Consider the following 26267-nt stretch of genomic DNA (forward strand, 5'->3'; position numbering starts at 1 on the left):
CATGAGACCGAACAATGCAGAAGAGCTGAAGGCCGCTATTGAAGCATCCTGGTCTTCCGTAACACCTCAGCAGTGCCATAGGCTGATAGCTTCCATGACACGCCACATTGAGGCAGTAATTGCTGCAAAAGGGGCCCAAACCAAGTACTGAGTACATATGCATGCTTATACTTTTCAGAGATCCGATATTGTTCTATGTACAATCCTTGTTTTATTGATTGCATGTAATATTCTAATTTTCTGAGATTGTGGATTTGGGGTTTTCATGAGCTGTAAGCCATAATCATCTTAATTATGACAAATCACGGCTTGAACTATCTTACTTTGCATGTAATGAGTCTATCTCATATATTAGGTTCACCTTTTAAGTTGCATTACTGAAACAAATGAACTTTTGCACAATATTCTAATTTTTCGAGTTTTACCTGTATATAGCCTGGTAGTGGTAAGAATTTTTTGAAGCTGCTTATTGGTTGATGAACAGTAAAATTGCATGCTGTCCATCCTAAGATATAAGTCATTTACTATTGAACAATCCATAATAGATTAAGCTCAATAGATCACATGACCATATCCAAAGCTGTGGGAAGAATGTTAATATCCACTCATCCTACTCTCTGGTGGCTTCAACAGGAAAACTTGTTATTTTTCTAGATTGTTAGGAGTGAAGTGTTTAATTCCCGATTCTTTGATCTTCTGAAAGAAGACACTTTCTCATAAGATCAAAGAGCAACATTATGATTGCCAAGGAGTTCTAGTGCTAATGTAAATGGCAAAGTAAAAAAGGCCTTAGATGCAGGACCTCTATTTATGTTCACATACAAACACCGACTAAGGTCAAGAATAATTTACAATAAAACAAATATTAGTTTTAAAGGCATCATGGGATCAAATTCTTTTGTGGAAAATTTCTAAAAGGACAGAGATGGGAGTTCTGCAGTAAGTAGATTTCTTGTAGTTCTAATTAATTACTTCAACATTTAATTTGCAAAAATTGCACTGGTTTCTAATTAACTTTTAAGAAGATTTAAGCTTAATTGTTGACATATATATCCCTAAACCACATGGGATAAGGATATGTAATAGAACAGTGGTTTCTCAATCTTGGCAGCTTGAAGATGAATAGACTTCAACTCACAGAAATTCCCCAGCCAGCACAGCTTTGTTAATCTGTGGTGGCAAAAAATCAGGAGATGGATACTGTAATGGGAAACAAGAAAAAGAACCAAAGATTAGACCATGGCACTGAATGGGGATGTAGCAGAAGAGACCCTCCCTAATTTCTTGAAATGCAAAGGCGAGGGCAGAAGAGATGTGGTTACAGACTCACAGTATTGTCAACCTTATGAGATAGTCCAAACAAGAAGCACACCCTAAAATACTAGCTTTAAATTTATTGTAAGGTTACACTGATAGAATCTTGCAAAACTGAAAATACATCTCTACCACCACTTGTGCATTCCAAGAAACTGAGGAAGGGTCCCTTCTGAAATTTTTGCCATGCCTCCATTCCTTCTACAGAGACTGAGAGCCTCTTATTTGACCACAGTGTAATCTGCAGCTCTTCCTCTTGTCCCAAGGATCTTTTTCCATACCATTACCGGTATCTAACTTCATCAACTGCATGTAATGGCTAGACTGATACAGACCTCAAAGTGACTGTCTTGGAAAAGCAGAACTATTAATAGATCATTAATCAAAAAATAGTTGAATTCACACACATCAAAAGATTACATGCAATCCCAAAAGAGCTCAACAAACAAAGGCTTTCTAGCAAAGAAAAATGTTAATCGATGAGGTACTGGTAATCTCTCTCTCCACGCACACCCGTTTTTGAGTACGCTGCCAGAGCTGCCTGTGGCGATAAAGACATACAAAAAAAGGTTTTATTGCCATCGAAGTTTTATAAACCTATGCATATATTGGTAATTTTAAAAGGTGGGATTCCTCAAGCAGCAGTAATTGCTCATTACATCCCCACCCTCCGCTAATCACCAATAGGTCCTACTCTAACAAATATAAGGAATTTGTATGTGTTTGTGTACATATTCAGAGAGAGGGAGGGAGGGAGGGAAAGGTTGGATCAAATAATTCAAATCATTTTTAAATGGCACACTTCATAAATGATCTCAGAAAGGTTTGAGATCTTATTTCAAAAGTATAATTAAATACAATCTTAAAAGAGTTAAAACTTTTAAAAATCCATTCAGGTTGATCTAGATTCTTTCATGGATACATCCATTACATTTTCTTGCCAACAATATGGACCTGGTTTGTATTTGCTTGTTTTTTAATCAGTTTTTCAGTCTGGCTTATGCCAGTGAGATTTCCAACTGGTATTCCATTGACACTAATTCTGAAGCTGGAAAGGAGAACGGAAGAAGGCCACAAACCAGATTGCCCCAGCCATTCATATAGGGAAGGTTTAGGTGAAAACAACATAAGAAAGAAAGCCGTCCTATGAAAGTAGGCCTAGCCAGAAAGATGCAAGACTTTTGCCGTCTGAATGTTACAATATGACTTTCTTAGATCACCTAATTAACAAATTGTATTAAAGGGCTTATGCTTTTGAGGCTCAGTTCTCTTCATCAGCTATACAGACTAACATAGAATTTAAACTGGGATAAGGTGAGGAGGAAATGAAGATAGGTTGGTTAAATAGGTTACCTATGAGACAAAACAACTGTTCCTCAGCATGATTTGATCTGGAAATATGTAAACCACGCGTTTCCTTATGGGGTTTGTCGAGGCAGAGAATAAACATGGATTAAGCCTGTGCGAGGATCCTCTGCGAGGACATCCCTCCATTCATCCAGATCTCAAGCAGCTCGGGCGAAATTTCGTCAGGGAGCCGGTGAGTCAATGCGGAGTGTTTCTCCCGAAGGGAAAAGAAAGGCGGGCGGGCGGGCGTGCTGGAACCGAGGCCTTTGAGGCTGGGACGCCGTTTACTCGAATACACATCCATTCGGAAGACCCACGCCGGGGCGCTGTCGCTCTGCTTAACCCGGGTCCGGCCCTTCTGTGGCGGCGTTGCCGCCGAGAAGGCGGGACCGAGAGGGCGGGACTCCGGAGAGGAGGTGGCCACGGCGGCGGCTCATCTGTCTGGTGTGGCCCGGCCCGGCGCGGGTTCGAGCGACGCGCTAGGAAGCGGGTGAGGCCGAGCAGCTCTTGCCGAAGCTGACCAGGCCGTACTTGAGCGGCGGGCCGACCGCAGAGCAATTCGGCGGGCCTCCGCTGATATCCGCCCGGCCGAGCGAGGTGGGACAAAGCGGGACCTCATTCTTCACCATTGTGCACCCCGATTCGGCTTGGAAGAGGTGAGACGCCCCGCCGCCGCTGCGGGATCGGGGCCTGCACACGAGGTTGCGGGGCGGGTAAGCGGAGCCTCCTTGATCACTTCGACCGCGGCTGGAAGAGAAGGGAGGTGTCCCGGCTTCAGTGAGAGAGAGAGAGAGAGGCCTCCCCGTGGTGGACCTTTGGGCGAAGAAGACGAGGAAATTGAATGCGTGGGTCTTGGGAAAGCCGAAGGCTGCAGGATCAGAGGATAGGGAGGGAAATAGACGGCGAAGCCAGGGAAGTATCTCCAAGTCTCCTGTGTAGAGACTGAACAAATCTCTCCACTGCGTAAGATGCAGACTGTACTTGCACAAGGCAAACTATGGTTAAGTGAGCCATGGTGTTTACCCAGCTTTGCAGAGCAGAGTTGGTCAGTAAAATAACTATATTAGCTGACTAGGTTGGTGCAATATACAGGAACAGAAACTAGTCAACTGCATTCTAGTTTAGCATGTTGTATGACTACATGCAGAGCTGCAGACCTGGGACAACTGCACACCTCTTTCTCAGACTTGTTCATGACTGATACACTTCTGCTTTGTGGTGAAGGCTGAAGGAAGCATCCCTGACATCAGGCTTGAGCCATTTCAGTTATCAACTAGGCTTGGTAACCAGAAAAGTTCCCTTGCTCCAAGGGAAACAGTGGAGGGGGAGGCCAGTGGCTTCCTTTGGCACCTATTGCTAATTTTAAAGAGTGAAAAATAACCAGAAGTTCATCAGCTTCTGATATGAGGCCTTCCCCCAGCTGAAATGCTATTTCCATATCTTGGATGCTGTAGAACTGTATATGAAATTTGCTGTCCTCAATTCCGGTCCTTATATTGCTTCTGTTTGCCGTTATCTGACATCTCTCCAAGACAATGTCTGACAAAGTCTGACAGATTTTATATATTTAGGCAGTGCTGGGATTGGGGAATGGGTAGGGATGCTGTTTTAAACTAGTGTAGGTAAGGATCACTTAAGGCTGTTGCACTCATGAGATGGAAAGGATATGAAGCTAATATAGTAAAGGTACAGAATTTTTATATTTGCCAGAACAGGTTTGTACATAGGAAAAGATCCTCAAATTGGTTCTGATGCTGCTATATTATCTGGTCATTAACAACATCTGTAGCTTTAAGTTTGCTTTGAAAAGATCTAACTCCTTTTATGCAAATTTCCTGAGTCAGAAGCCTACTGTTTACAATGTTATCTTTGGCATCCCTTTCATATAATTAATAAAATACAGTAACGTTTTAAAGGGATTCATGCTAAATCAATTAATTCTGGAATGACAGGGAAATGTTTGTTGCAGATTTGTTAACAGAGGCTGGATAACAGATCCTGTTATAAACAAACTGATACTGGACATCCATGCTGTTCCATGAAAAGCTGGATGCTGCAGTATACATAAATGCGTTAAGCAAACAAGGTTGCTTACATTAGCTTATTGTCCCAAATTCAGCTCCGGATACTGTGCAAGTTTTATTTGATAGATTCCTGAAGTGCAATTTCACTTGCCTCAGCAGTGTGGCAAATACTTAACTGACGAGAAAGAACTAAAATTTAATGGTGCATATTGTGGAGATGGCTTTTAGGAGATTGTTTGGTGCATTGTCATCTTGCCAATTCTTTTGTTTCTGAAAACTGTTCGCTGTTGGATTCTGTGGGTATCAATCCTAGACATCTGTCCTTGTAAGCTTTGCTTCTTATCCTTCTGTTTGTATGTTTAAGTTATAGATAGCTTGACTACTGTTACCTCTTTCCCCTTTGCATACTTCCTCCTTATGTTCAGGTTCCCTGGCAGGATCAAAGATATTTATGCCCCAGATATCCAAGTAGGATTATAATTTATATTTGCATGCTACAATTGAAATCCTTCCCTACTGAACAATAGCTTTTGAAACCTCATATTTAGTATTGTTTGAATAGTCATTTAAATATGTGCTTTAATAATGGAAATGGTAATGAAGATATCCAGTTCTACAAAAAAATTAAGTGGAAGATACCTGCAGATAATTGATGAGAAAAAAATAGCCTAGGAGCATTTGCAAAGGAGAAGTGCATTATTAATGTGGCTTCTGAGGAGTGGAATATGGATGGTATGCAGGTGGGCTTTCCTTAGAGTTTTTGATGCAATTGTTACTGTTTTGACCTAGAAGGCATATTGAGAAGGGTTTTTTTTAGATTGGAATATCTACCTTCACCCTTCCCATTTGAGTTGCAGATATTGTTAATGAAGATAATATCCATCAGACTGAAGGTTTTACATCTTTTGAAAATATTCTAATCCATAATGCTATGATGCTATAGTTTGCAAATGTTAAAATCAGCGTGAATGGACACAAGAAATAGTGCTAAAACAGTATGGAAGCCCCCTGCTTTGTAGTTGAGATTTATTTTTATGTTGGGGATAAGTGTTAGCCAAGTACTTGCCTTCTTTTACCTTGAGAGATTACATGGGAGATTATCAAGTGTAGTTAGTTGGGGAATATCATTTGAATATCATTTGACATACAGTGATTGAGAGTTAAAATGTTTTCTCCCCCCCAAAAAATCCTTTTTTTTTCTTTTCTTGGAAATGTTAAAAATATTTTAATATTGTGCCTAAGTCACAAATTAGAAAAGGATCCTGTTTCAACTTTGATAAAGTACAGAATTTGGATTATGTGGTGTAGATACTGATTATCTTTATGGCACATGTTTTTTTTTCTTTGGAGCCACAAAAATAGATGGGAATTAATGGAGTTCCATTATTAGCTTTTTCCCCCCCTATGCTATTAATATAGAGATTGAGAAATACAGTTGTAAGGAAGGATCAACAGGAATTCATATCATTTGTTCTCCTTGAGCAATTTTCTCCCTTATATTTCTCCCTTACAAATGGCTGAACATTGTTTTTTCTCTGAAGCCTATGTTTTCTTTTGAATCTTTAAATAACTACATATTTCCTGATCCATGCTTAAGTGGCATATACAATTGATCACCTATTCAAATGATACTAAAAATGAGGTTTCAAAAATGCATCCATTGCTGCATTCTGATGAAAATAGCATGTTAGAGCTCTAGAATGGCACTGGCGCAGCTGGGTCCAATATTGCTGATGGGTTTTGGAAGGAGAAACCAGCAAGCCAGGATTATTTATATTCCTCTTCCTCTTACCACCAGTTGTCACTTCATAGATCCCTTCTGTCTCTGCCTTGTCTCTTATCTTGGCAAAGAAAGAGACCGGCCGAACTTGCTTATTTCTGTGAGTTGACTAAGAATAAAATGGGAGTTCAACAAACTCGGGACTTAATTTTAGCTTTTCTTTCAGTACCAGTCCTGGTACCTACAGTTTGGGGCAATAATGCCAGAATTATAGAGTTGAAAAGGTAGATATTAATATTCGGCTGATAAAGTTGGATTGCTGAGGTTATTTTTTGTGGCCTGATGGAAATATAACTATGATGTGATGAATATAGAAACATAGGGAGGTCATGTAGTCCAACACCCTGCTCAAGGCAGGAAACCTTGGTGAAATGGTTGTCCAGTCTATTTCTGAAAGATCCCAATGATGGAGCCCCCACAAGTCCAAGAGGCAAACTATGCCATTAATTATTCTCACTGTCAGAAAAATTTCTTCTTTTTCTAGGTTGGATTCTTTATAGGCACCATTAGGGCATGAAGCATGAAGATGGCAGGCTATTTCCCAGCTTAGACTTATTGAACTGAAGGGACATTGGACAACAATATCACATTTGTATCCCCTATCCATTAAAGTAAAAAAGCTAAAGGAATCCCTGCGGATTATATTCTGCTAGTTGTTGCTAACTGCTCATCTCCATTTCAAGGCCATTGAGCCAGCATTGTCTGAAGACATTTCCACAGTCAAGTGGCCAGCATGACAGTCACACAAAGCTGTTACCTACCAAAGTCGTACCTACTGGTATTTATCTACTCACATTTGCATGCTTTCGAATTGGTAAGAGCTGGGGTGAGGACAGGAGTTCACCTTGTCACATGGCGCTCAGATCTCAAGCCAGGGCTGCCGGTTTTCAACTGACAAGCCCAGTGTCTTAACCGCAGAGTAACCGTACTGCTTTCTATTCATTAACCAGAAGAAGAATTCCATTTGCTTTTCCTTCTTTTGGTCCCAAAGTGTCTTAAGCTATCTCTGCTTCTGTTTGAAATAAAAACCTCGACCAATTTCTTTTTCTTTTTTAATATTAGGCCCAACAAAGACTGGACCAAAGCCATGTGTTCCTGCCAGCAGACAGTTCCACTAGGATTTTAAGGCCATCATTTACCTGGCTTCAGTGCTTGAGGCAGAGGTGATTGTGCATCATTCCTGTTCCCCACTGTGGGGAAGGGGAGAGTATTAGCAGATTATGGATCCTCTGACCCGCCCAAGTGGAGATATTATGCGGCGGAATCCCCAGCAAGACTACGAGCTCATCCAGAGGGTGGGGAGTGGCACCTATGGAGATGTCTATAAGGTAAGGGTTCCTGCTTCTTTCTTTTCTGAAAATAGCTTGAACTGGTTCATGGAACTTGAAAGATGATGCACCATTGGTTATTAGATGGATTTGCATGGATTGCATCCAGCCTTAATTGAATTATTTTGGAATAAAATCAAATCAGAATAGAGTTGGAAGGGACCTTGGAGGTCTTCTAGTCCTCTTGATTTAGTACAGTGTAGTGTGTGAACTAGCCATTATTGTATGGAAGCCAAACTCATCCATGCTCATCTATAAAACTTGCAGCATCCCTGAACCTGGAAGAATGCACACGGTATACTTTTTGCATTAAAAAGCAAAATATCTTTCATCATAGCAACCATGATTGACTGACTTTATATTTGCCTTTTGTTTCTAGCCTCCATCCTTTGTGAATTCATTTGGACTTTTGATTTGATTATATATGATACTGCATTGCTTTATATTTAAATACGTTTAAAATATTTAAAAACAATTATTTTATGTCCTGAGGGAAAATGGATTTTTGAAGTGGCCAATTTCGAATATCATAAAGAAGCAGCAGTGGAGGAGAAAAGAGAATAGATAACATGCATGAGACAAGTAGTTTCTTTCATTGAGATTTATATTGGGGTAGGTCATGCCGGATTTTGCTCCACGCAGACTAGTGAACAAAACAATTTTGATTTTTCATTTGGTCTAATTATTAACCTCTTTCAGTTGTATTGCAGATATATTTAGCCTGGCTGGCATAAATAAATATACACTGTGTGTATATCATCCAGAAAATTAAAAAAAATCCTAGATTTTGGCTGAACTCCAAGATCAAGGGTCTTCAAACTTGGCAAGTTTAAGACTTGTGGACTTCAGCTCCCAGAATTCCTGAGCTAACATGACTGGAGGAGGAATTCTGGGAGTCTTAAAGCTGTCAAGTTTGAAGCTTGACAGTCTTAAAGCTGTCAAGTTTGAAAGATCCCTGTCCTAGATTGTCCATGATATAACACAGTCTCGCTAGCACTAGATATGACTTTAGAGAACTTCAGACAATTTATGGTTGGTAAAGAGTATTTCAGAAGCAGCAGGAGAAACCCCTCTTGAAGAATATATGTACTTTGATTGTGTTTATGTTGATATTAGAACATAACTTAAGAATATTGATCAATACTCAAGATTCTTTTAATTAGTAATCTTATTATTTTGCTTGTACATTACTTCTATTGATATCCAGCTGAGCTGTGAAATCTTCTAGTGCAATTTTTGTGTAAAGCTCACAGTATAACTGGAATACCCCACAATAACATATTCTAATTCCTCTGACATTCCATAGGTTTTTTTAAAAAAAAATCGTCCTACCAGTCAGTTTTGTAGAAACAGTGAAGTGATTCAACATTTATAGTTCTGTTTAAATGCCCTTAACTTTAGTGATTCAATAAATATTCTATTCAGTTCTGTTTGGATTGAATACCTCTTTAACTACTGTGGAATTCCATGTTCCCAAAAATAAAACTTTTGAATTTTCTTGTCATTAGTGCCTGTTTATAATTAATTCACATTTCATTTTAAAAGCAGATTTCTGTACTAACAGTACATAACGACATTTATTTGAAATATTTATAATCTGCTTTTAGAGGCATTTTTCTCAATACATGGTTTTAAAAAAATATTTAAAAATAAAAAGTATTAAAAATATTAAACGCTAGAAAAGTTAAACCTGCCTTCAATACTAAAAATCATGATTCCACTTGGAACTCTGACCGACATTGAAGTTAGTGTTGATTCTTAATGATCACATAGATAGAACTTGTTTAGGATATTTTGAGGAAATTTTTTAAAGAATAAATGGATTTGCCCTTTAGGGTTATGTTCAAAGCTGATAGTGATGGGGTATTCATGGTGTAAGGCAAGGGTCTTCCAACTTGGTAAGTTTAAGACTTGTGGACTTCAACTCCCAGAATTCCTGAGCTAACATGACTGGAGGAGAAATTGTGGGAGTTGAAGTCCACAAGTCTTAAAGCTGTCAAGTTTGAAAACCCCTGGTGTAAGGCATTCATCCCTTGGTGAATCCAGGAAGTGATGCATTCTACGGTATAAGTGTCCTCCTCAGGTGAGGAAAAGAAAGAAGGCTCTGGCTATAAAGAACAGGTAGATCGATACAAGTGAAACTATCTGGAACCAAAAGTTTAAAACTTTAAAATTAGGAAACAGCATTTTGAACTGGACTTGAAAATAATAGTGTAACATATTAGTTGCATTTCTGAACAGCTTGCCCTTGCCAGTGCTCAATCTTCAAAGATTGCCCTAGGTACCACATTACAGAGCTTAATTTGGATGTCAGTACTTCATAGAATAGGAGAGCATGTTTTAAACATTCTTGAAACAAAAATTGGGGAAAAGAGGGTGCAGCTAGTGAAATGACAATTCAGAACTTCCTCAGTGGAAGCGTGAGCAGGATCTTTGCCTGAATCTTAAAAGATACTTGGTGTGAAAGTCATTTCTGAATACATGTTGCACTATGTATTGCATTAGCATTGGAAGTGAAAGAACTTGCAGATATACAATATGCTGTATTACATATGAACAGTAATGTGGGAATGAGACTTTGGTGTTTGATGTAACCTGCTTCATAAGAGGCCAGAGGGTCAGAGTATCACAATGTTTTTATTTTATTTAGATAATGTGTGTAATTGTGATTTTTGTGGCAAATGGCTGTGCCTTTACTATTTCACATTTGCCCTGGATACTTTTTAAGCTGTCTGATGTTTGCTATTATTGTTTTATTAGGATTTATTTAATTGATGTTGTATAAATATTTACTATTTAGTCAGTATTGCAAATACAAGTACAATATGCTGATTTTTTTTTAACAAAAAGCAAAAAGGAAGAAGAAGCACAGACAGAAGTTTGTATGGCAAGCAAAATAACTCAAAAAGATTTGATGAGATTATTCAAAAATCCTGTTTTTCCCCATTTTTCGAAAAAGATTAACTCAAAACATAGACCAACAATAGATCTCAACTGCAAATCATATTCTATTTGTTTCAAGTGAATAGATTTTTTTTTGTTTTGCATTAAAGGCTCCTACTTCTTATTATTCTGAGTGGCTGTAGAGGTTGTTTAAGTTTAACTCAGCGTTCCTATAATTTGTAAACATAAAGAAGGGATTTTAAAATATGGTTTTCATCCAAATAAATATTTGGTATGAAATCCTGTCTTATTCCTCTGGTGAACTTTAGCATAATAAATACAATACTCACAAAAATACAGAGACTTCATACTATGTATATTCCTGAGTCTCTTCAACTGGGTGAAGGTTTACATGTTTGTCTCTAAAGGGAACATAGCATTTATATGGCCTGATTAAAAAGTACACTATCCCTAAATTAATTGCTTTCAGGAAGCGAAATCAGATAAAGACAGATGTAGAATTTGTGACATATTTGAATGTTCATAATTCAGTGTAATAGTTGCTTCTTCTGATTTTCTGTCTTAGACCATTTGTGTGGTTCTAATTAATGCTGTGCAATTGTAATAATATTGCAAAGACTCTATGCAGCTCATAATACAAATGGAAAACTCTGTATCAGACTGAGTTAAGATACTAAGGCCCTTGGTTAGGTTCTCAGGTACATTGCAAAACAATGCAGGAAGTCTTTTGAAGAGTAGAATTTAAAAAAGCTAAAATAAGCAAATGCAGATAAGGTTGTCTGTTTGTTTTGGGGGTTTTTTGTTGTTGTTGCTGCCTTCAACTAAAGAGAATAGAGAAATAGCTGAAGGCCAAAAAGGCCTCTGCTTGAATGTCCTCTTCACTCTGAATTCATCTGGTAGCCTTGAAACCAGTTGCTGCTGGTGTGCTGCAGTGTTTCTCCCTCGAGCTGCTCGGATCATCCAGAGAGTGGGAGGTGCTCCAGTCTGCGTCTGTGTAGGCTGAGCTTAATTACTGAGGAACGCTCCGCCCTCCATCACGTGGTCCCTTGTAGCGTTCCCCAGTTTATGCTCAGCCTTCGCAGAGTTAGGCTGTGTGTTTTGATTGTGCTTCTCACTCTTGGCTGATTCAAGCAGGATAATAATAATTTCAGGTTTGATTCCCAGTTCGTTACTGCTACTGTTGCTGCTACTATTGTTAACTTAGAATCCTGTGTGGAATCACATGATTGCTGCCCACCCTCTGGCTTCCCAATTGACTGTGCAGAAGCTGGCATTGAAAGTTGCAAAGATCACATGACTTCACGATATTGCAACCATCATAATTGTCAGCTGTTTGCCAAGCACCCAAATTGTGATCATATGAGCATGGGGACACTATGACACCTACACTACACAGATTGTTCACATCTCATTATTTGGTACCATCATAACTTTGGACAGTTGTTAAATTGGTGATCATTGAATGAGGACTACCCATAAGAGCTGTGATCTGCTTTATAATGCCATTCTAAGCTTGCCTGAAAATACTCAAAATGTCACCATTACATATAGGGTGTATATATTTATCTGAGAGACCTGTTCATCAAAGACCTCACATCATATGTAAGTATATTTGAGGCGTGGTGTGGTTATGGGCTAAAGAGATCCAAATTCCTTCCTCCATGCAGAAGTCATAATGGACTATTCATGCACTGTGTTTCTAAAGAATCAGGCTGAGATTTTGAAAGTTAATGTAAATTGGTTTGTCATGCTGTCTGCTTGTGTGAAGGTTTGAAAGGAACTAGTCTCTGTTAATGAGAAAGCCTTCCAGATGCTTTTTATGAATAGATTTAACCACATACATATTTTGGAGGAGTTGTCCCAGCATTCTTTTTAATCCACTGAGTATTGAATTGGAAGGAATGAAAGGTGACCTGGGTCTGATTTAGGGTTTGGCTCCTATTCAAGTGCTGCAGAGGGGATGGGGGTGGAGAAAAGAAACATATTCATTTTTAGTTGTCTAAATCTTGCACATTTATCAAACCTATCAAGATGTCAATGGTGTCGCTTATGAAGTTTTGTGAGAGCTCATACAGGAATGTAGAGGTTTTGCAATGTTCTTGCTATATTAATTTAATGTATTCACATGTTTTTTTTTAAATGTAAGTTGAGCAATTCAGAGCACCCAGCCTATTGAGGCAAAGGGTAACAATTTGGAGGGCGCAGGATTTGTCCATGGAAAAATCATCTAACTCTCTAGTGTCACTTAGAAGTACTCTCTCTTCTCTGACTCTCTCTCACAACATAGAAATGTGGATCAGTCTCAGAAAGGGCAGGGTTGTCCTGTTCCCAGCTTCATACTTTTTACAATACATCTCACATGAATGGGATAAATGTCTGCCTAAAGTCTATGGTAATATCCTACATTTGCTTTTATTTCTGGCCGTGTTCCTGGGATATCCCCAGAGCAGGAGGGAAAGGCAGAGGGTCACTGAAGCCATTGCAGAGTTGAGGGGAAGAAGGAATTTGGTGGGTGAGGAGAATAAGTAGGCAGTTGCTATTATATGCAACACTCCACTCTAGCATTGGTTTTCTGGTGCCCCCCTTTTTTATACTGCAAACGTGGTGATCCTTACTATGTTAGAAGGATAAAATTATCTAGTACAAAGTAAAAAAAAATTTTTTTTCTTCCATTTCAGTTTTCTCTGATTCTTGGAGATTGCCTGTCCTGGAGTTTTCTTGGCAAGTTTTTTTTCAGAAGTGGTTTGCCATTGCCTCTTTCCAAGGGATAAGAAAGAGTGACTGGCCCAAGCTTACCCAGTTGGCTTTATACCCAAGGCAGAACTAGAATTCATGGTTCCCCAGTTCTAATCTGAGGCCTTAACTAAAGAAAAACTGCATATCTTTTTTTCCATTGTTTGATATTCAAAGAGGAAAGAATAATTTTCCAAAAAAGTGGTGAAGCAGACAGTATAAATTAGACTTCCTTCTATGTGCCTGCCGCCCTTTCTCTGCTATTAGTGAGATGGTATTGAAAAATGTCACATGTTCCATCTTGATAATTTCCTGTACAGAGGAGGATCAAATGGGAAGTAAAATAATTACCCCAAGGGAATCTCTTTCCAAATAAATTTCTCCCTTTCAAAAAATGCTAACGTCAACCAGATTCTACTTTTACTTCTACTTTAAAGATGCTGGACTCTATAGTAAGTGATACTTATGTTGCTTTTGAGCTGAGAAAAACATTGAATGGTTGGATGTCCCATCCAAGCTGATTCTGAGTAGTACGGGTAATCCTTGACTTATGACAATTGGAACCAGAGTAATGATTGCTAAGCAAGGCAGTTGAGTTGCACCTGATTTTATAACCATTTTGCCTCTGTTAAGCAAATTACAACAGTTGTTATATGAATCATGTGGTCATTAAGCAAATCCGACTTCCCCATTGACTTTGCTTGTCAGAAGCCAGTTGAACAGGTTAGAAATGGGTAATCACATGACCCCAGCATGCTGCAACTCATAAAAACATGCCAGTTGCCAAGTTCCTGAATTTTGATCACATGACCCTGAAAATGCTCTGATAATCATAAGTGCAAGAACCGTCTGCCACTATTTTCAGTGCCATTGTAAGTTTTAAAATTGCTAAATGAATGGTAGTGTTGTGGTTGATGAATTCAACCAACATCAAGTATTTTTTTTCAGAAGAGTATTACATAAAGAGAAAGGAGTTGTGCTTTATCAAAGCAAAGATCTTCATACAGTTATTTACCATTCTATTGTAGAATGGTGATTACCATTACTAATGAGCCAGACATTTTTGGGAGTCCAAAGCAGGACATGAATACAATTCCACTCCTATACGATAGCAGCTATATGTACTGAGGCAAACAGTTGTCGTAATTAATAGTCTGTAGATTTTTCTGAATTGCTTTTGTCATTAATCTGTCACCAGATATCTATTAGCACTTCCACTCTGTCACCATTTTCATTTTCTAGATCAGGCCTGTCAAACTGGCGGGCTGTGGGCCGGATGCATCACACGAAGGCTACATCCACCCTGACTCCACAAAGACAAAAAAAAAACCCATCACGATATGTCACGTGACATGATCGAATTTGACACCCATGTTCTAGATGCTGAGTTGTTTGAAATGCCTGATTCCTGATGCATTTACTTCTGCCTTGCTACTGGGAGCAAGAATCAATCTTTCCTTTCCATAATTCCACACGAAAGAGAGCCATTGCCTGTATTCAACTCTACTCCAGAGGAAAGTGACAAAATAATTGTCACTTTCATCTCTGCCCTTTTGGGTTGGGTTAAGGAGGAAGAACTGCAAAGCCACCCAGCTGCTTTTTCCTGAAACAACCTGAAGCTTAGGAGCTGGTAGGAATAATGGAACAAAAGTTCCCTTTGATGGGGAACCACAGCCAGAGGAGCTTTAACAACACTTCTCCTCCTCCTCTCTGTAGCAGTTCGAGTTGTACTCTATACTGAGCCAGAAATAATTCAGTTTTTATTTCCACTAGGAACACAAAGCTCCAGAGCTGTTTTCAGACTGGTGCAGAGTCCTTGCTTGGAAGAGCCATCCATATGATGATTCTTGGTGAAGGGTTTTATGTGCATGCATGAGAAAGATACCTGAACTCTTACTAGTTTATATTTTTATTGCACCTTTCCCCCCCCTCTCCTTTCCCTCCCCTCTCTCCCTCTCTGTTGTTTCCAGCTCTGTGGTGTCCTCTTTGGAGGATGAAAGCTCCAAGTAGTTCTCCAACTGTAATTGCAGTGTGTGTGTGTTTGTGCCTCTGTGTATGTATGTATACACAAACGTGTGGGTGGGGGTATAAATAAGTAAAATATTTTGATATCTGACTTTTCCCCTGTTTCCTAATCATCTCCATGGCAGAATTTCTGTTTTTCAAAGTTGGTGCAGTAAATTATGGCCCCAGGATGTCATTGTCAGTTCAAAGCTCATCAATTTTCTATGTGAAATTAGGACATTTTGCTGCAGTGTATGTCACTTTAATGAACTTAAATTAGCATTGCTGTTTTAATATCCAGCTCTTCTTTTAAAATTCGAAATGGCATCCACAGTCTAAGTATAAAATAAAAAGATTTTTTTAAAAGACTTGGTTTAGATATTGAGATGCATCAGGCACCTTTTCTGCACCCAGGATAATGGAGTATGGGGTGTGCTGCCAAGTACATTCTTCTGGAGAACTTTAATAATAGTTTTTAGCTCTTTTTGGAGCATAGTGACCAAATTTTGGTCAATGTAAAATGGTAGATCTTCATTCAGTACAGAGATTTAGAATGTCATCCTTTGTCTATACATTCTGCCTGGGGAGAGAATCAAGTTGATCCAGGAAGATGGAACTTCACGTGGAGTTGAGCAGTTACCCTTGGCTTGCTAGATGGTATGAATTTCTCAGAAACTCAATTAGTCATCTATATAATAAACAAATGCTGAAAGATTGAATGTGTTGTCCATTGCACAATATTCCTTCTGTTGTGTAAGCTAATAATAAAAGCTGTCATCTTTTTGCCTCGTAGCTTTTTGTGGGTTGGAAACAGCATTGCTTTCGTCTTAGTCTTGTGACATGGAACTGCCCAACAAGTTTTATACATGCTTCTCCCCACGCCCTTCTCTTTCACTTTCCATCTCTGCCCCTGGGCATGGTTAGAAGAAACTGACCTCTCTAACTAGATGGAATTGTTATGATGTACTAATGTAAATTCTCCGTAAAATGTAAATGTTAATTCCTTATAACATTTTTCATGCTGCAGAATAGTGGCTTAAGTAAAGAGATACATTGGCCAAGCAACTGGGTTTTGAATGGATTGTATTGCTGCGCAAGTGTGTATTGAACATAAGTAGTATAATATTCATAAGCAAATAGGAAAGTTGCTTATTGTAGTAGTCATGAGACTGCCATGGAAACAATCACATTTATCCCATGTAACACAAACCACTTCAGTTTTCTGCCATGAAGAACTGCTTCATTTTGTTTGCAGTAAGCTGTGGTTTGCTTATCCACATTTTGTTAAATGAATCACAATTGGCTAGGTTCATCCATTGTTAAGAAATATACTAAGTTTCATAAACTACAATGGGTTCACACAGCGTGCTATAATTTCACGTGTTTTGTTGGACTTTGAGGTAGCATATTAAATGAATCATTAAGTTTAACTCTAGGTTGGAGTAACCTTTTTACGCTAGCATGTGTTTTAATGAACATACTTGTAAGAGGAATATATCATATATCCTTTTCTATTTTAAAAGGTCATTCCATTGCAATCATAGAATATGTTCAAAAGGATTTGGGAAAGAGAAAATTCTTATTCAAGATAAAAATAGCATTAGTCTGTGATGTTTGGGACAGAAAATGAAAAGTCTAAATTAAATTGCACTTTCCTGAAGATCTGTGTTAAGTTGCATCCTCTTAAATACATAAATGGGGATGCAAAAGCATTATTCAAACAAAGTCTGTTTTTTATCTTCCTGAGTGAGTGAAAAAGAGCTAATTCAGTCAAGTACCATGAATTTTGTATCACTTTGGATAAAGCACATTTAAATGGATTTTAGTATACTTGGTATACATACCTGCATGTGTATAGTTGGCCATGTCAGGTAACTTTTCTATGCATTAATGAACTACATATAAGGGATGTGTACCATTATATATGTATTTAGGCACTCTAGTTGGATGTAGGTTTTAGGGAATTCCTGTGTACACAGAAGCTGATACAACTTTTGTGTGGTACAAATCTTGTGGTACACATCTTTCTGCAAATTTGAATCCATATTCAGTGTATCTTGGAGTCATAGGAAAATTCAAAATCAGAAAAATTGAATATGTCCGATTCAGAAATTTAGACACTCTTTCTGTCAATGATTTGCAATACCTCTCTTGGCAAATGTACCAGTATCCAAACATTTCCTATGCCCAGCTAAGAGTCACATGTTCTGGAGAATATTTTAATTGATGAGGAGGTGGATTTTTAGAAGTTGCTTATAAGTGGGTGTTTTCATTCCAATAACCCAAAACTGGTAGCAGCAACTAGATAACCTTAGATTTTTTAAAATTAAGCAGTGGTAGATCTAGTTGTATTTTGATTAAAACCATTAGTAAATCTCAAGAGGTTGGAAAATCAGAAAAACAACCCAGAAGGAAATGCCAAGAAAATTATTGGTTCATGTAGTCACCAGAAGACAAGCTTATATACTTATTTTCTTTTTTCCTCTGGGTGTTAATGGGTTTTTTTTTCCCCTCAAAGGAATTACAGGGAAACTGTAACCATGTTAATCAGAGTTATCTGGATTGGAGTATTGTTAGATTGCATTAGATGCTCTCCCAAAGTTTGGTGGGAGGAAAACAAGCAAATGGTTGTAAGTTATTCTTCCACCCCCATTTTGGAAATACAAGTTCCAGCTGTTAAAATCAAAACAGTTTTCATTCTGTGTGGGTTAAAATTTGATAACTGGCTATTCATCTAAGAAAAAAAAAAAGATATGATTGTACTTAATATTATAGACCCATTTTAGTTCAGTTCTTTTAATTTACAATCACTGACTTATTCAGACCATTTCTTTATATATTATATTTAGGTCTCTCTAAGGAAAGTTTGTTCTGCAATTTCCTGGACTTAAAATAAATTTTATTTGTGGCATCCAGATTTTCTTTATAAATAGAATAACAGAGTTGGAAGGGACTTTGTAGGTTATCTAATCCAACCTCCGCTCAAGCAAGAGACCCTCTACCATTTCTGACAGATGGCGGTCCAGTCTCTTCTTAAAAGCTTCCAGTGATGAAATACCCACAACTTCTGAAGGCAAGCTGTTCCATTGGTTGATTGCTCTCACTGTCAGAAAATTTCTCCTTATTTCTAGGTTGAATCTCTCCTTGATCAGTTTCCATCCATTATTCCTTGTCTGGCCTTCAGGTGCTTTGGAAAATAGCTTGACCACCTCCTCTCTGTGGCAGCCCCTCAAATATTGGAAGACCGCTATCAGGTCTCCCCTGGTCCTTCTGTTCATTGGACTAGCCAGTTCTTGTAACCATTCATCATGTTTCATTCTCCAGTCCCCTAATCATCTTTGTTGCTTTTGCTCTGCCTAGATACTTCCAATCTTACGCGGGAGAAAACCCGAATAACCAAAGATCCACATACAAATACCCGTGAGAACCTCAGAATATATATATATAAGTACTCACGAAAACTTAAGAAAACAAATATATATATGTATATATATATATATATATATATATATATATATATATATATATATATATATATATATAGATAGATAGATAGATAGATAGATAGATAGTGCGTGTGTGCATGGTTGGAAGGGTCTACCGTGTTTCTCACAAAATAAGGCCGGGCCTTTTTTTTTTTTTTTTTGAGCCCCGAAAAACAGCTAGGCCGTCTTTTCGGGGGTGACTTAATTTCCTCCCCCACTTAGAGTGACCCATGTACCTCTCCACGAGGCCGTTTCTATCAGCCGACGAAAGCTCCCTTGAAGGCAGAGTCCCCAGCCTCTTCGGGGTGAGGCGTGGCTGCCCATGTCCCCTCGCCATTAGGCAGTGTCTTTCGGGCGATGGAAGCTCCCCAAGGGCAGTCACCAGCCACTTCAGTCGGCTGATAGAAGAGGCCTTGCGGCAAGGGAAGTGTGCGTGTGCGCTCGCCCCGAGGCTGCTTCTACCGGCTGATCGAAGTGGCTGGTGACTTCCCTTGGGGAGCTTCCATCGCCCGAAAGACACTGCCTAATGGGAAGGGGACATGGGCAGCCACGCCTCGCCCCGAAGTGGCTGGGGACTCTGCCTTCAAGGGAGCTTTCGTCGGCCGATAGAAGCAGCCTCACGGCGAGGGGAGTGTGCATGTGCGCTTGCCCCGAGGCCGCTTCTACTGGCCAATCGAAGTGGCTGGTGACTGCACTTGGGGAGCTTCCATCGCCTGAAAGACACTGCCTAATGGCGAGGGGACACGGGCAGCCATGCCTCGCCCCAAAGCAGTTGGGGACTCTGCCTTCAGTGAGCTTCTATCGGCTGATGTTCTATCGGTAGATTGGGGTATTCTAGCCTAGGCTACCTGCAGGGCATTCCTAAAGGCAAGTTTTCTCCCCACCCAACCTGCCCTTCCCCCCCATTTCTCTTCACCTCGTGTAGTTCTAACGAACCATGTGAGAAATGGCGGGGAAACGCATGGATTAAATAGGCCTAAATTTTGGAGGTGGGGCTTAATTTCACCTCATGCCTAGAAATCATGCTGGGCCTTCCTATTGGTGGAGGCTATATTGTTGGCGAAACACGGTATTACGTGCGCACTGGCCAAATTGATTAATGATATATGAAAGAACATATCATCTAATGGTAATTATACAGCCTGACACTGTTAGCAGAGGCTAACGAAAGATCGCCAAATATATATATTAGGGACGTGGTGGCTCAGTGGTTAAGATGCTGAGCTTGTCAATCAGAAAGGTCGGCAATTCAAATCCCTAGCATCACATAACGGAGTGAACTCCCGTTATTTGTCCCAGCTTCTGCCATCCTAGCAGTTCGAAAGCATGTAAAAATGCAAGTAGAAAAATAGGGACCACTTTGGTGGGAAGGTAACAGCATTCCATGCGCCTTTGGTGTTTACTCATGCCAGCCACATGACCACAGATACGTCTTCAGACAGCGCTGGCTCTTTGGCTTTGTAATGGAGATGAGTACTGCCCCCTAGACTATATGTGCAAGGGGAACCTTTACCTTTATACACATACACAAACACACAGTGTATATGCCACTTAATGCCCAGCAATTCTGAGCAGTCTATAAATTGTTAAAAGCATTTAAAAACAAAGAAACGTATAAAAACAACACAAAAGAATTTAAAGAGATGGCAGAAAAAACAAACCTGGATGAGATCAAAGTAAAGGAAGAGGTGCATCAATTGTCCTTGTCAAAGGACGAGGCAAATTGTGACATCTTCATGGCCCTTTGAAAAAGCAGTGGGGTGGGAGCTGTTCAAATCTCGGGGGGAGGGGAGACCCCCCATTCCAGAGGCCAGGCACTGCACGCTTCCAGCATTCCAATAGATAGCATCATTTAATTGATGAAACCCAGAGTGCACCAACCTTGCCAAATCAAACTGGCTGGGCAGATACTGTGGGAGACAGGTGGCCTCTTGTGTAATCAGGCCCTATACCATTATAGGTAGCAGTCAGAACCTTGAATTACACTTGGAAGCAAACCTTGCAATCAGTGCAGCCTCAGAGGTGTTATGTGTCCATTGCTGCATGCTCTGGGACAGCTAAAGCTTTTTGTATTCAGGTCCAGAGAGCGACTTCCTCTTTAGAATTGTTTTTAGAATGTTGTTGGACTTTCATAACCAAATCCAATGATGGTTTGCAATTCCAGTCTGAAGGTCATGTACAAACTATAGTTTGCTGATTCAAATGTTAATAGGAAAATAGGAAATGATTGGTGGAATCTGATTTCAAGGACCAGATTGCATATGGCCCAGCCCTTAGTTTCGGGTAGATTAATGGGGTGGATTTTCTAGGATTCAGACATTGGAGTTCAAGTTTTCCCTTTTGTTACAATTGCCCTATTTGGTTGGTTTCAACAGACTTCCTGTCACCATGAAATGTGATGCCTGAAGTCAGTTGATATTTGTGCAGCTTTCCTTTTCCTTCCTGATCTTATTCCCTGTTCAGTCTAGGAGGTGTGGCACTTTCTCTCCCTCAGTTTTACAGCACAGTCTGGGCTGATCTTGCAAAAGTTGAAATTGCATAGGAGAGCAAAGATCTGCAACTTGGAAGTCTCCATTCTGCAGGTTGGCAAATCACATTTCTGTGCACTGCACGTACTTTTACATTTTAGAAGGTAGCTAGAGCAGTGCTGAGTAACCAGCGGTCTATCAGGCACAAGTGAAAATGTCCATACAGAAATGGAGGCTGGTAGCACCATGTCACCTGTTCTTATATTAGACAAGATTGCACTAGTTGGAGCAGTAGCTAGATTAGATATGAAAGGAGCTGTGGATAGAAGGCCTTTCTTTCTTAAAGATTCTTGGTGCCTTCTATAAATATGCAAGACATAATAGCTGGAAGAGGGGGAAATGTCATGGTATAGAAATAATTTGAGTGGAACAATTTATTTTGTCTAGACATTTTGAAGCTTCTGTTCCACAGATCTGTACTCTTAGAGCTGCCAGATAAATTGTTGATCATTCTCAGAAGCAGATCATGTTCTGTTCTTAAACCTCTTCCCACAGAGCTGATTCAATTTACTTTTGCCAAGCTTCAAAGCTAACTTTTCTGCATTCTGATTCTGCTTAATAATACACTTTGAATTAATTTTATGATGATTTGATTGCATTTTAATTTGATGATTGGTATTTACTGGTATTTTCTGACTCTTTTTTACCAAAGCCATCTTCAGAGAGATTCTTAGGCAGGCAGAAAAACAGATTCAGGTCTCTAAAAAAAAAAAGATCTTCTGGTGGTATTTGCACCACCCTGAAACTTTTATACTTTTTATTGTTGTTCTTTCTTCTGCTTTGCTCAAGTAGACAAACCTGTTTGGGGAGTTTTGGAAACTTGCAGAAGTTTAACAATTTGATTTCTGCTTCCTTCTACTGCTCTAAACTCTGGATTGTAATCTCTGTTGTCATAAGTGATATTTAATCTTGTACCAAAGATAACATAGCACAAAAAAAAAATTTTCTTTGGTTCTGACTTTTTTTTTTTTTAGAGATGGTGATAGTCAGTCTAGAGCCTTTCATATAGCTTGCTATACTTATACAATACATTTAACTCAGTTTATGTGTTAAAATGATACATTGAACCTTAAAAATATTTCAAATAGATTAACATAACATGTTAAGGGGCAAAAAAAAATAGTCACGCTAAAGCTAACCCAGTTTACTAGATTTGTAATTGATCTGGTTGCATGTATTGTGTGTCCAGTTTATTACTGTGGTGTGATTTTACACACACGAACACACACATTCAAAGGGGGGTACATAAAGAGTATCTTCAAGCATATGTTGTTATGTCTCGTGTATCATAAAATGTAAAATCCAAAACAAGCCTGCTGCTTGATAGGAGGCTTCCAGAAGATGGGAAGCGGTTGGCCTTTCTTTCCCCCATTAATCCTTTTTCAAGTGAATATATATATATATGTCCCTTTTTTAAAAATCTCATAAATCATTTAATGGAGGATGTGAGTCACTGTTACTTACAAATATTCTCACCAGCCCACAATTGGAGCCATTCCCCAGTTCTCTCCATGCTGATGTTGACTTCTATTGAATCAACAGCTTCCATTCCCATTCATCCTTTTTTGTGAAAGATGGCATTCTTATTAGTGGTAACTTTGGCTCAATAAGCTAGGGACCTACATGCATTATGATAGAACCCTCTTTTTCTCCGTCTTTTTTGGGGGGAGGAATAAGTAGTCTTTTATCTGGTTTCTTTTCCCCACAAATCCATCTCTGTGTTTCATTTTCAAGACAATATAGTAACTACTTTCCCAACCATTAGATGCTGACAGAAGTTGGTCTATCCACTCACTTTCTATTTCTGTCAAGTGTGTCATTTCAAAGAGATTACAGGTAGTCTTCAACCTACAACAGTTCATTTGATCGTTTGAAGTTATAACAGCACTTAAAAAGGTGATTTATGACCATTTCCCTCACAGCATCCCCATGGTCATGTGATTTACGTTTGGATGCTTGACAACTGATTCATATTTATGACGGTTGCAGTGTTCTGGGGTCATGTGATGGGGAAATCAGATTCACTTAAGTGTGTTACTAATTTAACAAGTACAGTGATTCACTTAACAAACGTGGCAAGAAAAGTCGTAAGATGGGACAAAACAAATTTCTCAATTAGGAACATAAATTTTGGGCTCAATTGTGGTTGTGAGTTGAGGACTATCTGCAGTGTTTGCTTTTGACTTATGTGGGTCCATCCAAGGGCTTGGGACTTTCACTTAAATGTTTTCCAACAGCTGCAGATATCAAAAATTTCTAGGAGCTAGCTAAGTATCAATGTCCTCTTCTAATTCATGGTCACACAATAAGAACCGCAGCCTTTTTATATGGGATTCTCCTACCAGTGTCATACAGGGTAGTCCCTTGGCTCAGTCTTTCACCTTTATCCCACATTATAGTCTGGACCACTGTTCTCAGAGGGATGAACTTTAATCCTTCCTTGGGTCGCATTGTGAGCATTAGTCATTCCTCCAGGTAGCTCTCATGGTCTCATGATAAAGTACAACTAATTCTTCACTTCCGACTGAAATTCTTTGAGCGGTTATGTATGACTAAAACATGCTCTGTTGGTAACAAGAGATCCCCATAACTCATCTTGGGATGCATAGTGTCGTTCTTAGACATGAGGGTATTCAGGAGCTACGTGACTTGGATGCTCTGCCAGCAACAAGCATTCATCTCTCTGTTACAATCCATTTAGCTATATTGACTCCACCTCTCTTTTTTTAATCAAGAAGCTTGTATACCTTTATGTCTTTAGGTTTCCAGTAACATTGAAAGATAATTTCTGGTTAGTGTACTATATGTACAAACGTATCTTGTTTTTCTTTATTTCTCTCTCTACCCCACTTTCCTTCCCTTTGTTTTGTCTTGGCTTGAAAAGGAGGGCCAAGGCCAGTTCTGAGAGGCAGATCTGTTTTAACTGCTGAAGTCTGTAAAGTCTCTGTTTAGGCAATGTTTTCCCAAACACCCTTACTCAGAATGGAGCCTGTCACCGCTTTCTCTCTCTTAGCTCCAGCTGGGTAACTGTACAGAATCCATAATTGCTGCGAGCAGTGTGGAAAATGAAAAGGCTGTGAACGTTACAAAAGGCTGTTGGGTTCCTTTTTTTCTTTCTTTCTCTCTCCCTCTCTAGCAGCTCAAACCCGCTTCCTGTTTGCTTAATAGCTTGTTGCTGATGGACTTGCAATAAATACCAGGGATACCAGATAGCTTTATCTTGTAAATTGTTCTGAATGTGGCTGTGACCAGGGTATGGTCTGTCTACTCAAGTAAATGGTGTTCCTGCTAACTGTAGGAGGGTCAGTCAGGCTGATATAGCAGAATTTCCTCCACCAATTTAGAGTACAGTAAAATTGATATGATAAAGATAGCGATAATAGGAGTAGTACTTATCATAATGACTGAGGCAAAAGTAAGCAAAGGTAGCATCAATAGTGTTAGGCACCTTGGCTGCAATCCCAAAACATTTAGACCATTACTTGAACACTATCAGCATTTAACAAACTAACCACCGGCCAGTTGCAAAAGGCACTTTACTTGGAACAGCTCACATCCTGTGACAGTATCTTTAATATTATTAAACAACAACATCTATCTGCCTATCCCAATTCCCTGGGGGGGACTTCATAGGGGTATAAAAATGCCAAATCCAGTCTAAAAATCTGGCTGACTGTGGGACAATAATAGTAAGAGTCACAGCTCACCAACTCCTGAATAGCTTGAGATCCTAAAGCCCACTGAGGCTTTTAAATGGTTTTAGAGGCCTTCCCGAAAGAGAACAAGCCAAGGACTGCCCAGGCAGTGTGCTCCCCAGATGTTTGGAGTAGGCGGGCAGAATCATCCTTGGTATGGTGGACCCTGTTATTTCCCTATGGTCCTCCGTATATAGAATAGAATAGAATAGAATAGAATAGAATAGAATAGAATAGAATAGAATAGAATAGAATAGAATACCTTTATTGTCATTGCATTCTACAAATACATTGAAATTTGTTAGGTACTCCAGCACAGTGTCCCAAACATACCACATCACAATCACACTACAGAGTATATATTATTATTATTATTATTATTATTATTATTATTATTATTATTATTATTATTATTATTATTAACAACAACAACAACAACAGCAACTAGTCTAAAACCTATCTAAAACATATAGCAAGTTAGATAGTTTAAAAATGCCACTATCTACATAGGACTATATCACAAATACACATTTGGCACGCGTGCACGCAAAGTGTGTGCATGCGCGCAAAGCATGCCCACCAAGCCACACCCACTGAACCGGTGGTAAAAATATTTGAATCCTACCACTGTTCTGAGTGCCCTCAAAGGCAACTTTATGGAGCAATAGAAAAAAAAATAGTGTCAGAAGCTACAAATGTGCAGATAAGAAAATTAGCAGACCGAAAGAATAAGAGGTTGACAAGCAGTAATGCCTGGATTGAGACTGGCCAAACACAAAAGAGCTACTCTGGGCCAGGTTTGGACAGCCATTGCCTCAGTCTAACAATGCAGCCTTTCCTAGCCTGATGCCCCACATCATGCTTACAGGTATAAATAATAGGAAGCTTTTAGTATTTATTAAATTAGATATATTTTAAGTTCTTGGTTATTTTAACAGAAGCTATATCAAAACTTCATCATTCTATCATAAATTAGATCAGTAGAATCCTTAAATTATATTGCGGCTTCGATGTAGACTTGTATACAACTCATCCCAGAAGATGGGTTAGGAATGCATTTGTTTATATTTCTCAAGTGCCTTGCCAGATGGCCCCGATCTTGCCTTTCTGCCTTCTGTGAACTTG

The 26267-nt window shown here is 39.2% G+C and overlaps 1 protein-coding gene across 2 annotated transcripts in view; it reads left to right on the plus strand.

The window, feature by feature from the left end:
- The first annotated feature begins 3124 nt into the window (after positions 1-3124).
- MAP4K5 (mitogen-activated protein kinase kinase kinase kinase 5) overlaps positions 3125-26267 on the plus strand; it is a 95899-nt gene continuing 72756 nt past the window's right edge. The window contains exons 1-2 of one of the 2 annotated variants that reach the window (XM_087922485.1): positions 3125-3374; positions 7528-7793. In XM_087922485.1, the coding sequence (XP_087778611.1) occupies positions 7686-7793 (108 nt within the window). In that variant the 5' untranslated portion in view covers positions 3125-3374; positions 7528-7685. The remainder of the gene's footprint in view (positions 3375-7527; positions 7794-26267) is intronic. The other variant, XM_026698771.2, reaches the window with a different exon arrangement.

The sequence above is a fragment of the Pseudonaja textilis genome, chromosome 1, assembly GCF_049901715.1.
Source record: "Pseudonaja textilis isolate UNSWEBS1 chromosome 1, rPseTex1.2, whole genome shotgun sequence".
Taxonomy (NCBI): Eukaryota; Metazoa; Chordata; class Lepidosauria; order Squamata; family Elapidae; genus Pseudonaja; species Pseudonaja textilis.